The sequence below is a fragment of the Tasmannia lanceolata genome, unplaced genomic scaffold (assembly GCF_043159265.1).
Source record: "Tasmannia lanceolata isolate RefF3 unplaced genomic scaffold, GAP_Taslan_0.1 ptg000019l, whole genome shotgun sequence".
NCBI lineage: Eukaryota > Viridiplantae > Streptophyta > Magnoliopsida > Canellales > Winteraceae > Tasmannia > Tasmannia lanceolata.
Window position 1 is genome coordinate 28843026 of NW_027518696.1, and position 15404 is coordinate 28858429.

Consider the following 15404-nt stretch of genomic DNA (forward strand, 5'->3'; position numbering starts at 1 on the left):
ATCATACAACTATGATGTCTCATTTCCTTGGAATCCGTACAAATACGGTATTTCATTCTCTTCGAGTCCATACAACTATGGTCTCTTATCCCTTTTGAACATCATACAACTATGATGTCTCATTTCCTTGGAATCCGTACAAATACGGTATTTCATTCTCTTCGAGTCCATATAACTATGGTCTCTTATCCCCTTTGAACATCATACAACTATGATGTCTCATTTCCTTGGAATCCGTACAAATACGGTATTTCATTCTCTTCGAGTCCATACAACTATGGTCTCTTATCCCCTTTGAACATCATACAACTATGATGTCTCATTTCCTTAGAATCCGTACAAATACGGTATTTCATTCTCTTCGAGTCCATACAACTATGGTCTCTTATTCTCTTTGAACATCATACAACTATGATGTCTCATTTCCTTGGAATCCGTACAAATACGGTATTTCATTCTCTTCGAGTCCATACAACTATGATCTCGTATTCTCCTTGAAGCATCATATAAATATGATGTCTCATTTTCCCTCCGAATATCCATTCGAAAATGATATCTCATTCTCTCGTTGCCCGTTTGTGAGCGGCACCGCAGCGGGATTTTTTTATTGCATTCCAATTCTAGGACTTCGTTTAGGGTCTTGCATTAGGTAGTAAATGTTTGCGTCTAGGTTCTGTTTTGTGTAGAGTCCTTTGTTGATTAAAGCTGCGCAAAATGGTTTTGTCATTTTGACTTTGGTATTCGATGACTACGTCATCTCTACCAAAGAGGGGCATCTGTAGACACCCTCATTTTGCTACACTTTAACCAACAATAGCATAATATATTGATCTGTGGAATTTCATTGGTAAAGTATGCATCCTCAAATTGTCTAAAAACCGAAATGATAAAGAGATGTACCTGGTGAGATGATTAGATCCGAAAAATTGAAAAATACCCTGATTGGTGAATTTAGTGTGTTAAATCCATGTGAGAGCTCCTCTATAATGGATTTATTTGTTTTAGGTCATTAATATCTCGATCTGACTTTACGGATCATCAATCGGGACAAAATAAGCTAGGGTCACTTCACAGCCCGGGACCTGATTCCATTCCGAGACCCGATTTCCGTAAATCGTTAGATCAAGGGCAGATCTTAACCTGGGTGTCTTTCCTTACTAAGAATTTGTGATCATTTAGTCAAAATAGGATCGATCAAGGTTAATCTCAAATTCAGATTAAACATTGTGTCACTTAATTGAGCAAAAACCCAGTGAAAAGTCACGGATCAAGGCGGGATAAGAGAGATCCGTCGAAATTGTCCCGTTAAATCATCAATATCAAAACTTTCTAAATGTCTCAACTATTGTCAATATCATGGTTTAATAGTTTTAACCGTTGGCCCAAAGTTGATCGAATCAGTTGGTTCGTTCGGACCACCAATTTGCTCGATCTTTGAGAAAATGATCTACCAACGGAGATCGAAGGCTCGCATTGGTCGAAAATTCTGAAAACAGTTTTCTATGGCAATATTGGGCTTAAATGAACGAGAAAAAAATCAGGGATTCCAAAGGCGAAAGAATTATCGGAGTCGGATGCCAAAATCTCCGGAAAACGACATTTTTCCGTTTTCGAGAGAGTTCTCTTTCCTCACCCTCTCTCTCCTCTCACCACACGTTTTCCCAAGCTTGGGAAAACGTGGCTTGTTTCCTCCTCCCCTATTGCTTAGAGATTTGAAATGATTTTGGGCTAATTTTACAAACTTTGGAAAAGAGGCATGTGTTTCAAGCTTATTGGTCAAAAGGATTGCCTAAAACTAAAAGAGGCAAGTGTCATATTCTAATTGAGTAGGGAATCATGACAAATTTCCAGCATGCACTCCTCTTTTGGACGTTTCTAATTGTTCTTGATTTAATTCTTTATTTGCAAAATTTTGTTGGGACACTTGGCCTCATCTTATTTACTTCCCTTTGCTTCCTAATTTGTGCAAACAATCTCCACCACACAAGCTCCTTCTATTATAGAAGGGGATGTATTTTGGGCATCTAACCCATACGTTTCACAAGTTTGGGAAAGGAATTCTCTAGATACTTTGATCTCATCCCTTTAATCCTTTCTAAATTGCCATCTTTTTAATCTCAACCATTGCTCCAACATAGCAACTCAAGGTAACCTTCACCTATAAATACCCCCTTTATTGCTCCATCTAAAAGGAGAAAAGGAGAGAAAAAAAAAGAAAAACATTCGTTCACCCTCTCCATTGCCGAAACCCATCAGCCTTCTCCATTCTTCAATTGCTCGATACTTCGTTTTGGCCATTTCGATTATTATCTCAAATTGGAAATCAATATCAACGAAGGAATCTACTCATTATTGGTGGGATATCATTAAAGGGATCCAAGGCAACAAAGGTTCGACATCAACCTCCGGAAAGAGGTAGGCCAATTTACATGTATTTTTCAAGTTATCATACTGAAATTTACATTTTTTCTTTTTCTTTTCATATCTTTTCTTTTCTCTTGTTGTTCCCGATCCCTCTCTACTCTAAATCCGCATTTGGATATCCCTAAGCTGCACCATAAAGCCGCACTCCAATCCATGCCCTAAGCCACACCCCTAAGCCGCACCCCTAACCTAACCTAAGCCACACCCTTAAGCCGCACCCCAACCCATGTCCGAAGCCGTACCCAAAACCTGCGGCCTGCTTGGCCTTGACCCAAAACCCCGGCTCATTCGGCAACCTAACTCAAGCCTACCCATGTCCAACCCGAGTCAAACCGGATCCAACCCGGACCTAACCCATGTCCAACCCGAGTCAAACCGGATCCAACCTAACTAAACCCGAACCCGAATCATGACCACACCCCATACCACTCAGCCATAAACCAACCCAAAACAGCCCCTCCCTTGTTTTACCGACCAAAACAGCCTCTCTTGTCCCTTGTTTTATCAGCCCAAACAGCTCACTGGATTTTAGAATCCATCTCCCAAACAGCCCTCTGGATTTTGGAATCCATCCCCAAACAGCCCACTGGATTTTAGAATCCATCTCCCAAACAGCCCACTGGATTTTGGAATCCATCTCCCAAACAGCCTATTGGATTTTAAGATCCATCCCCAAACAACTACTAGAATATAAAATCCAACCAAAACTTACCCTCACCTCCAGTCTAATCTGACCCCAAGCCATATCCGATTCCAAACCCCACCCAACCTAACCAAACCCAACCCAACCGACCCCTAACCCAAATCCAACCCGCCTTACCCAAGTTCAACCCGAGTCGATCCGAGTCAAACCGAGTCAGCCCAGTCCAAAAGCCGAGTCAACTTGACCCAACCCGTGTCAACCCGGGTCCAGCCCAAGCTAACCCGAGCTCAATCCGAGTCGACCCGAATCAGCCCAAGCCAACCCAAGTCGACCCAGGTTCAACCCGAATCAAGCCAACCCGGACCAACCCGGTCCAGCTCAATCCGATCGGTCCACCCCGGACCTAACCCGAACCCAAGTTGACCCAAACCTCTCGGCCTACTTGGCTGTAACCCAAACTCGCAGCCTACATAACCTTAATCCAAACCCCCATCCCATTAGGCTCAATCCGATTAGACCTGAACCCATGGCCAACTTGGCCTTGACCCAAACCCAAGCCCTTCTGGTTTTGACCCAAACCCGATGGCTCCCTTGGCCTTAACCCCACCCTATTCGGCCTTGCCCAATACCCTGAGCCCAACCCAAGCTGCGCCCAAGCCCAATGTAAGCCGCATCCCTAGCCGCACCCAAGCCCAACCCAAGCTAGTTGCACCTCTCCATGCTTCCCATCCCAAGCGTGTAACCCATTCGGCCACAATACCTCTCCTCCTCCTAATTCATTCATACCCCATCAGACCTCATAGTTATACCCTCTTGATGCCCATCACCATAGCCCATATCCATACCCCATATCACAACCCCTATACACTGTCTTATTGCAACAGCATACCCGAACCCATATTAGATCTCAACACCCATATATCTATCTAATCAGCATACATCCCATGTTCAGATTACCCATCCATAACCCATACCCATCACACAAATCCAATCACTTGCACACATTCGGCCGCCCATAGTCACCTAAACCAAGTTGACTCACCCTTATAAACCAAACCAAGTCTCACCGAGTCGCATCCCTACATCCAAACAGCAGCTTACTCCCCACCCCCTGCATCCAAACCGTACCCATTTACCTTCCCTGCAACCAAACAGCACTCAGGAACCATTTCCAGCAACCAAACAGCAGCTTACTCCCCACCCCTGCATCCAAATAGTACCCAAATACCTTCCCTGCAACCAAACAGCACTCAGGAACCATTTCCAGCAACCAAACAGCACTCAGGAACCATTTCCAGCAACCAAACAGCACCTTTCTCCATCCTTCTCGTTCCCCTACACCCTTCTTCATCCCTTCCATTCCCCTATTCACCCTTTCATTTTCCTTAAACCCTTTTTGCATGTTAGATATTTCTTTTACTTAGTTGCTTGATTAGTTGCATGTTTAGATCTCTTTAAATTATTCTTATCGTAAGCTTAGAATCACATGCTAGTTGTTTTGCTTTTTAGTATGCTAGTTGCTTTCTTTGCATGATTAGTTGTGTTTGTTAAATTTGGAACTCAAAAGAATTCAAAAATCTTAAAAGAATCTAAGAACTTATAATCGTCTAAGATGAAAAATCCCAATCATAAAATTCTAGGCTCTAAACTTAGAGACCGCACTCTAGATTTTCAAAATAGAATTCTTAGAATCCAAAGTTCACAAATATACTAAGAATGTAACTTAGGTCCATTGCATTAAATATAGGTTCATATAGCATAGGTCACTCCACTTCAAATCAACCAACCTAATTCAACTCAAATCAAATCTCATCAATCTTAAAACAATCACGTAGGCACATAGGCATATAGTTGCATGTAGGATGCACTCCTGGCCCGCATGAGTCTAAACTGTGAACGGCTAAAAGAATTATAATGCATTTAGGTTAATAAAGTTCACATTCACCCCATTTAGGAAATGCATTGAAACTAGATCTTAGGATGCATGTCACATAGTTCACACATTAACAAAGAGTTGAATGAGCCATTTAAAATAAATTTAAAAGAGTTAGTTAGCTTTTAGAATCGAAGACCGATTATCGGGCAGGAATGGTGCATGTGGTGGATAACTCCCCATACCTTCCATTCTTGTAACCAGGTAGCGAGTCTAGATTTCTGGTTAATTACGGGTCCTAGATCTCACATCTAGGTGGCGATTCTGTCAGTCTCTTTTGTGTGGAATTCGGATTGTCTTAGCGATCCCAAGTTCACATAAAAGATGAATTAAAATCAACAATTAAAATGCACACGCCAATCGCGTGGGTACGAGAGACCAAGAGAGAGCGTGGCGGCTCGCGCCCCACCCCTCTCGGGGGATCGGGTCCCACAGTTTCATACGCATAGTACCCGATAGATTGAGTTCGGAGCCCTACTTTATTTTATATATTATGTATATACTTACTGACCTAGTGAAACCCAACTAAGAAGTACCCGTGTTTATATAAGTATATTGCATTCATATAGGGTCGAACATGTGTTGCTTACACATGTTGGAGCCTAGATTTAGGGGCCTTATCCTATTTTCAGACTAGACTAGGGTAGCTCACTTTATGTGGCTACAGACGCAGTCCTAGTACACTCACATGTCTGTCATGAGTCGAGACTCTCTCTCGACCCCACTAGATTAGAATTAGGGCTGGTGCCCCTGGTTAGGGTGTATATATGTATATACACCTATTTATATTGATTATTAGATTAGGGCCTTCTTATTCAGTGGGGTTTCCTTATCTAAATTCTATCAATCCATCTTCAAGATTTAGACCCGGTCTATGACCTACTTCTGTCATTTTGTGGCCGTGGTCTTCTTTCTGATCTACTGATCATCTTTGATCATGTATGAAAAATTCAGTGTTGCCTATTATATCCTTCTCCTATGATTGATTCTGATCTGATTATGTTCCACTTGTTTGATTGCGAGTTTATCTTGCTGACATTCATTCGAGTGTGTATTCTTGCTGAGAGCCTTACTTTATCTTAAACCATTTGGCATACCCTTTATGATTAGCAGCTTTAACCCTCTCTACATAGCTGTTATGCTGCCGAATTTTCTCCAAATACCTTGGGTTTGGTCGGTATCCTTTTAGACTTGTTGACAAACTCTATGTGCTTATCTTACCATATCTCTTTGCATAGATGTTATGCTGCCGGATTTTATCCATGGGAGGATATACTCGTATTATCTTTTGTCTCAGCGTATATATGGGATTTTCATTTGATTACCTTATATTGAACTCTAGTGTTCGTCAATTCCATGGCGGGAGTCTGACCTTATTGACTTCACTCATTTGCAGTACCTATTTCTATTCAACCCACACCAGAACCGATGGCTGAATCGGGAAATACTCTGGCTGAAATGAATGAATTGATGAAGTCTATGCTCCAACAGATGAATAATATGAGTGAGGAGATAGTCCGTCTGAAAAGTGATAGAGGTTCTGCTTCTGAAGGACCTACACCCCAGCAAACTCCGCTTATACCTCCTCCACCCCCGGTGGCAGCTAGGCCTGTTGTATTCCCAGTTGAGGATGACTTTGATGAAGAGCAGTACGCAGAGGAGAATCTTCTCCCCCATCTGAATAGAACTGATAAAAGCCAAGGGATTGTAGACAGGTTGGATGAGCTGACTCAAGAAGTAGAAAATATGAAGTTCCAAGGCCCTAAGAAGCTGAACATGTCTGACTTCATGATAGCCCCAGGAGTCGTTCTACCTCCGAAGTTCATAGTACCTCATCTTGATAAGTATGATGGGACGGGATGCCCCACAAGTCATCTGAAATCCGTCATTCCTATTCTGCAACAGCATGGCCTTTCTCCAGAGCATATTGCCCTCATATTCCCTCGATCTCTAGTCGGAACTGCTAAGAAATGGTTTTTGAGCTTGAAATCTGAAGAGATCAGAACTTTAGAAGACATTGCCAACAAGTTCGTGGAACAATTTTCCATGGAAGAGGGAATTGATGTAACAAAAAGGGATCTGAAAATGTTGAAACAAGGGCATAATGAAACTTTCACTTCCTTCATCCGAAGATGGAGGAGAAAAGCTGCTCAGATGACCAACAGATTGTCTGATGAAGATCAGATCAAGATTGTGGTTAAGAATCTGTATCCACAGTATTACCATCATATGGCTATCCAGTATTTTCTTGATTTCAACCATCTCATTAAGACTGAAACCCAGGTAGAGGATGCACTGACCAAAGGTCTAAAGACAAGGACCTCAACTGATGCTAGAGACGGAAAGAGGACTATTGTAGCAGCTAAAGAGGTCAGCAATGTGGAGACCTCTCGTCAACCTTTCAAGAAGGTAGTTCAGAAAGGAAACAAACCTATTCAGAAGTCAGATAAAGAGATTCCTTCATTGCCGAAGAATCTTGAAAAAGCTTTGAGAGAATTGGTCAAAGTGGGTAAACTTGAACTTCCGGAACCTTCTCCTCCTCCAAATCATCTTCCTAGCAACTTTTATGAACAAGACTTTTGTGAATATCATCGAGTTCATGGACATTCATCCAACAGTTGCCAAGCCTTGAAACATAAGATCCTAAAACTTATCAAGGATGGTAAGGTAGTTGTTGGAGAACCCGGTGCTATCAGAAAACCAGTGTGAAGATCAGTTGGTCCTTTACCGATGGTAGGAGCTATCTCTATGGATGAACCATTATTGGATCCTGCATCCCTCATTCGTCCTATTTCAGATACGCCACATGTTCCATCAACCTTTCGACCAATGGAGGAATCATTTGAAAGGTCGACCCTCATCCGAATGGAAAACTGGATGGTTAAACTCTTTGGTCAGATGGCCATGTTAACTGAAGAAGTGAGGGAGATGAAAACTCAGATACGATATCTATCTACCGGATGTGATTCAGCTCCTAAGCAGTTTGCCGATATGGGTACTATGACAGAAGAAACATCAGTTCAGAGTTTAATTCTTGACAGATATGTTGATTTGCATAGTGGGACAAAGCCTGTCATTGTTCCTAGTGAAGTTAAGAATGTTGGACCCTATCGTCAACCCTTTAAGAAGCCAATCACAGAAGTGGAAGAAAGGATGGGTCAGAAACTGAGGAAGGAATACGCTCAGCTGCCTTGTTCTCAGGAAGTTATCATGAAGAAATGGGTCAGTGAAGGTCGTTTGACACTTTTAGATCAGAAGCTTCTTCCTAACCCGCTCCCAAAACACTGGAGAAGAGATCAGTATTGCGAGTACCACGGAGGTATTGGTCATACAACAGAAAAGTGCCTGGCATTGAAACATAAAATTCAGGACGAGATAGATGGAGACTCTTCCCTTCTTCTTGAACTCTATGCTTTCGTGAATCCTACACCGGTTAGACCCATTCAGCCTTTCAAATGTCCCACCACCTTTGCTTATGCCACCTCAGAGCAGGGAAATGAATCGAAAGGAAAAGGAAAAATGTCAGAATTTGAGCCTCCGAAGAATGTCAGGGCAGAGAGCATGATGCCACCAGCAGATTTTCAAGGGCAGTTTGGGCCAGGTAGACAGAACTACAAGGGACCACCTCTTCCGAGATTCTTATACCAGGACCGAAACCACTAGCCGACAACATCATGGAGGAAGGCGTATCACTCGTGAACTTCAGTGCCAGTTCCTTGCCTCAGACTAGGATGCGCTAGTGAACCCATTATTTTTCCTAGGGACACAGCCTAGTTATACATAGGATGTAGGGCCCACCTGCATTAGACTAGGTTAACTTTCATCTAGTTAAGGCATACAGGAAGTCCTAAAAATCCACAATTCACTTGAATCTAAATAATCGCAAAAGAATCTTTAAGAACAGGTTAAGTCTTATAGGTCGAGTCTATGATAGCAGTCCTAGATGTGTTAGGCATTGTAGTTTAGAATAGACGTGCGAAGAACTACGTTGCCTCGATTCCTGTAAGAGGGGGGGGATACGTAGGCTTCTTTGGATGAACATCAGATCATCTAAAGACTCGGGCATAAGCATTAGAGTCTTAGGGTCTGTTATTAGTACTTTAAGGCTTGTGTTTGTATATTGATTAGATTTCTTGTATAGGATTATGATATTGTGTGATCATTTCTTTACTTACTCACATGTTTAGTATAGCATTCACCTGCTTACTTGTCTTGATTGCATGCTTAGCTGTAGCATTTACCTGCTTATTTACTTTGATAATATGCTTAGTTGTAGCTCATTTATCTTTCTAGCTTATCGTATCTGTTATATTTTATGCAGACCTTATATATTTAGTTGTAACATGCATGTGTTTGCCCATCAGAACTTAGACACCAATTAGGCATGACACTCATAATCTAGCTACTCTTAGGTGACACTTCTTTCATTTCTTTTGTGCTTGCTTATTATTCATCTCTGAGACATGCATGATTAGATAGACGTCTTCTCAAAGATATATGTTCCCATTTCACATGATTTTCGCCCAAAACTCTTCAAAATCAGTAAATAAAGGGCATAAGAGACCAGGTGCTTGCACTTGGACGAATGAGGTGCTCTTCAGACCTTCCAAATTCGTAACTAGGCACGAACCTTTTGTATCTCTGGTTATCCATTACAATGGAGCATAGTATGGGATCCAGGGCCGACTTCCTTGGATGGCGACTCTTCTTTGTCTAAGGTACATCTTGAATCCGGGCTAGTCCCTGAATCGAAAGGTATCTCACTTTACATCGCCACTCATGCTGTGAGAAGCACTTTTTTTTAGAGTTCCTTGGTAGAGCTCTCTTTCACGTGGATGATCTAGAGACTTTCGGGGGCTCGTCCCCCGCCTCCTCTCGGATCTGGGTCCACAGTAAGGTGAATGATTAACCCATGGGAACCCTTGGGCTTACAAAAATCAATGCTTAGACTTCACTAAATAAAAACTTAGTGAATTTCCAAAACTATTGTTAAAATCATGAGAAATTCATAAGTTGACTCATTAGCCAAAAGTGTTTATTATTGAGATACTCTTGAATATCTTTGGCTTTTGATGTAATCCCCTTTAACTCAAAATCCTATACCTTGTAAGGGATTATTAAACTTGGTTCAATGTGAGAAATATATATGAGTTATCTTGATTTCTCATTGAACTAATCATGTCTATGAGCCTTACTATAGTTATTCATCTTTGACATGTTTATGACTTGTTGAAAAGAACTCTAAAATTGATTTAAAACTCTCAAACAAGTGAAATTTGAATGGAATAAGTGAAGTGCTAATAAACTTTGTTTATCTTAACCCCTTCACAATAAACCCATGTGCACTAGAAAAATAAAAATCTAGTTAAAATCTCTAAGTGTGCACATTAGAATACATTGTCACTATGTATTATGTTTGATATGTGGACATCTACATTATCCATATGACATTAATGAGTTTACAAGATAATTGAACTTGAAACATTCAAGATATGTAAACTTCAAACTAAAGTGGAGTCATTAAATATTATGATTATCAAAATCTACTTAATAAGAGGCATGGGATCTAAAGTGATGTATATATATACATTATGCATATATATGTGATCTATGGATATCAATATTTAAATATTCTTAAGATAGATCACCATAAGAGTTTAAGAGTTGGTACTATGAGAAATCCAAAAATACTCAAACTAGGATCTCATGAGTTCATTGCAAGTTAAGAACATCATCAAAATCATGAGATTGCAAAAATGCCAAAATTGTGCTTAAAATTTAAATATGTGTATAATTTGGCTTTAAGGGAAAAATTGAAATGAAATGTGTTTTCATGCTTAATCATTCAAATAAATCTATCAAAAACACATGGAACATCTTAATAAAGGATAAGAAAATGAAAATGAAAATAAAAACAAGTATTCCCTAAAAGTTGAAAACTAGTGCTTCTGTAGGAAAACTTAAAAGAACTAGTTGTCTTCACAATAGGATAGAGTTGCTTATCCTAAGATAGACTCTTGAATACTTGTCATCATTAGCTATCCTTGGTGTGTGTATAATTGTCTATTTATATAGCTCTCTATGTATATTGTACCACCCCTTGATCGGTATTAGCTGCATGGTAAAGATGTTAAACCTTAAAGTTAAAAGTTATTCAATTGGTGCTCATGCCTTCTTTTGAAAGAACGGTACCATCACTTTAAGTAAGACATCTAATTTCTTTGGCTTCTTGCCAGCATCTAAACCATGATCAGTCTTATGTGTCTTGCCTGGTTATATATACTATATGGACATATTCAGGGGGAGCATATTTTGCTAGAGTAATCCCTTGATTTCATTTAGTATTTTGATACGTAGCAAACATGCAATTGTAGCCCAATGGTTCACCTTCAACTATTCACATAAAGACCCTTGGAGACTATATTTAGGACATCCATTTGGATTCATATTATATATGAGTCAATAACAAAGGGGGAGCTTTAAAGTTATATATGTCCTATCTTGGACTTATCATATATTTCATCAAGTGTATGCCTCTTCACATATGATAAGTACTCACATTTGAAGCTGCATGCTTCATTTGTGTTGTTGGGCTTGTCTTGTGTCCCTATTCTGAGAACATCTCTCATATTTGGTATTGACAAAAGCCCTTAGCTTGAGCCTTAATGTTATATCTTTCTTAGAAGTTTAACTTATCTTTGATGTGCTCATATGTTTATCATCACTACCAATGATAAGTATCTTGCTTTAGAGTTCTACCTTGAAAACTCTCTAGAACTCTTATTCATAGGATCTTATCTTACTTGATCAATCATATATCCTATGAATCTTCCCTCTTATCATGTGCTTTTGAATCTAAGTACATCACTTACCATGATAAGATCCATTGGCTATGCTCTCACTGTCACATTTATAGCCAGTTTGCCTTATCATACCTTGCCTCATAGGTTATACCCAAGGCCAATGACAAATACCTAGGAGGAGAGCCAAATTATCTTACTTTCATGTTTATATGGACGATAGTGATGTGCTCACATTGTCCATTACCCCATTAGTTGTGCTTATAATGTAAATCTTGTATATCAAAAAAAAAAAAAAAACGGCTTGTCATGCACTGTACTCAATGCTTCTTGCTAAATCTTTTATGATAAGCATTAGGAGAGCTCAAAATGTTATATCATTCATATTTCATGGGCCACAAGGTTACTTTGTTGTTACCTTTTTTCTGTGCCCATCTTGCATAGCTTTACATAGGACCAAACATAGAACTATCTTGCAAATGCCAATCATATCTCTATATTTTGCTGGTCCCTATCCCTATCATGTGTCTCAAGATTGATTATCCTATATTCATGATAGTTTCATAATAGAACCATAAATGTTATATCATCTCAATTATTTTTCTAGTGATCTATTGTGTATGCATAATAAGAATTTAGGGGGAGTACTTAACTATCAGATCTTGTATGTTCATAGGCTTCATAGGGTTGTGTTTACAATGTTCATATTACTAAACACCCTTTGATCATGCTTACATTGCATATCTTTACTTGCCTTGCAAAAAAAAAAGGGTAATTACTTTAGTTTCTTATATCACTTCACCCTTATCATGCATGTCTCACTTGGAGCATCTTATAATCATGATAAGTAAGTAGGGGAGTGCTTATTGCACATCTTGGCATATTAGTTTGAGTTTTCACTGTTGAAACCTCCCTTTTTGCAGCTGCCAAAAGGGTGAGAATTTTAAAATTGATTAGGAAGTCCATGTTTATATGCACTACATGCTTTATATTAATTATTTGCTCTTGTGCATATAGTGAGGGGGAGTGTTACATTTTATTTTATATCTCTTTGATATTATTTTTCTATCTATTTTGGCATCTCCTTCCTCCTAATCAATTTGGTTTGCCATCATCAAAAAGGGGAAGATTTTTAGCCCAAGGGTTCTCATGGGTTCAACTAATTACCTTTTTTCTTATTGTTTTGATGCTAGCAAACCCAAATTGATTAGTCTTTATGGACTAATGTATTACTTTGGAGTGTTGTGCCTTAAATAGGAACTTCATATGTCATATCGCCATTACACAATACAACACGACACAAGGCTTGGGGATCAACATGCGCAAAGGAACTAAGAGAGCTTGCACACAATGGAGGAACCATCTTTGGAAGATGTCCAAGCATAGAGCTCAAGTTAAGGATCCCACAAGCATGCCTAGCATATGCCAAGAGGAGGTTGAAGTTGAACAGTGTTGGTGACCTTCTCATGCCTCAAAAATGAAGATTCATTCAAGAAGAGAAGTCACATGTACCAAAGCAATCTCAAGTGTTCACTTACAAGCCAAAAGCTCAAGAAAGACCTTTGAAGCCAATACGATTAAGGTGCTAAGTAGTTTAACTATATAGATTGTATTGGAGATCTTTTTCAAGTGGTTTTGCATTTCAAAGTGTTTTTCAATCATCTTTCAAAACCAACCCTAAAATCTATTTTTATTTCACGTAAAATCATTTTCAAAGGTCCTAAATATTGTTAAAACAAAAGTCCATAGCCCAAGAACGAAAGCCCAAGTGCTAACCAAAGTTTACAAATGAGAATGAATGCCATTAGAACTTGAATTGTGAAAACAACAGCTTAAAACTGATTTAAATGGTTCAAAACATTTTCATATATTTTTTAAAATATTTTTAACAGATAGCTCTTATTGTTTTCATGTCCGTAGAGTATAAGAACATCAAAATCCAATAAGAAACGAGGGAGATAAGAATTTTACAAGAAGCGGCTGAAAAACTGTTTTTTGCTGGAATTCCAGCAGACCAGCGGCGGGCTACCGCCTTACCGCGGTCGACCAGGCACCTCCGCGGGCTACCGCGGCTGGGTGAAAAACTAGCCGTTGGGGCATAACGGCTAGTTGCTTTTTTGACCCATTTTTTGTATTTTTTTGCCTAAACTGCCCCCAAACATTGAGCAATCATTGTGGGCTATAAATATGATGTTTTCTCACGTATTCTAAGACTTTTGGAGAGATTGAAAATTCTTTTTGAGCTTAAACTTTCAAAACCCATTTGATTCTTCAAAGAGCTTGAACTTGTGAAATCTATTTGAAGAGGATCTCCATAGGCCTACATTGTAATCATTCTTTGGAGAGTTTTTGTGAGCATACATGTTGTAATCAAGCCTACAAGAGGCTAAGAGAGTTGTTATCATTGTTCTTCTTCTTTGACAAGCTTTGTAAGAGGGTCTCCGATTCGGCCCGTTAAGAAAGGAGAATTAAGTCACTGTAAGAGGGTCTTTGATTCGGCCCGATAATAGAGGTGAATCGTTGTAAGAGGGTTTCTTGATTCGGCCAGGTAAGAAAGGAGGATCTTATAGTGGAATAGCCAAGGAGGTCTTGGCAAGTGGACGTAGACCTTAGTATGCACTAAGGTTGGACCACTCTAAATCGTCGCATGCATTCTCTCTTCATCTATCTCCTCTTCTGGTGATTGGTATTTTCTTTCCCTTTGTATTTATTTTGAATCCATATTAACAAGGGTTAGTTGTAATTCGAATTTGAGGTTAATCACATTCAATATCCTTAAAATTTTAATTAATTCCAATTTAACTCCCCCCTCTTGGGTTGCCTAACCTAATTTCATTTGGTATTAGAGCTAAGGCTCTTACATAGGCTTTTATTGAAAACCTACAAGAGAAAAGATCTATTTGGCAATCCAATGAATTCTAAACTTCCATGCTTTGATGGAACCAATTATGGATGTTGGTCGATCCGTATGAAATCCTATCTTAAGAATCTAGATGTAGTTAAACATATTTTCAAGTATCTTAGGAGAATTGGACAGTAGTTAAACATATTTTCAAGTATCTTAAGAGAACTAAACATTATTGTTTAGTTTACGGTTCAGACGAGTTAGTCGTTTCTGATTTTACCGACGCAGACTTTCAGTCAGACGTTGATGACATGAAATTATCATCTGGTTTTGTGTTCACCTTAGCGAATGGGGCAGTGTCATGGAGAAGTTGCAAGCAAGACACCACAGCAGATTCCACAACTGAGGTTGAGTAAATCGCTGCAAGTGAAGCAACAAAGGAGGCAGTATGGCTGCAAAAGTTTTTGGACGACATTAGAGTCGTACCCTCTATTGAGATACCAATTACGCTGTATTGTGATAACAGCGGAGCGATTGCTCAAGCAAAGGAACCGATGTCTTATTAAAAGTCCAAGCATGTACTTCAAAAGTATCATGTGATACGAGAGATCATTGACAAAGGGGATGTGGCTATTGCAAAGGTAGCTTCGGCGGATAGTGTGGAGGACCCTTTTACCAAGTCTCTTAGTCAAAAGGTGTTTGACAGGTATGTTGAGGGGATCGTCTAAGATATATGCATAACTAGTTTTGAGGGCAAGT

At 39.5% G+C, this 15404-nt stretch overlaps 1 protein-coding gene across 3 annotated transcripts; it reads left to right on the plus strand.

The window, feature by feature from the left end:
• Nucleotides 1-1055: 1055 nt before the first annotated feature.
• On the plus strand, nucleotides 1056-14467 carry LOC143852908 (uncharacterized). 3 transcript variants are annotated; one of them, XR_013236890.1, is made up of 2 exons: nucleotides 1056-2415; nucleotides 12994-14467. XR_013236890.1 is itself a non-coding variant. In XM_077362562.1 (2 exons), exon 2 carries the CDS (start codon nucleotides 6429-6431, stop codon nucleotides 7707-7709), a length of 1281 nt encoding a protein of 426 aa, XP_077218677.1. In that variant the 5' UTR covers nucleotides 1063-2415; nucleotides 6397-6428; the 3' UTR covers nucleotides 7710-7723. The 3 variants fall into 3 exon arrangements, 1 of the variants encoding a protein (XP_077218677.1); XR_013236889.1 differs by having other exon boundaries at nucleotides 13058-14467; XM_077362562.1 differs by lacking the exon at nucleotides 12994-14467 and adding an exon at nucleotides 6397-7723 and having other exon boundaries at nucleotides 1063-2415.
• Nucleotides 14468-15404: the final 937 nt, after the last annotated feature.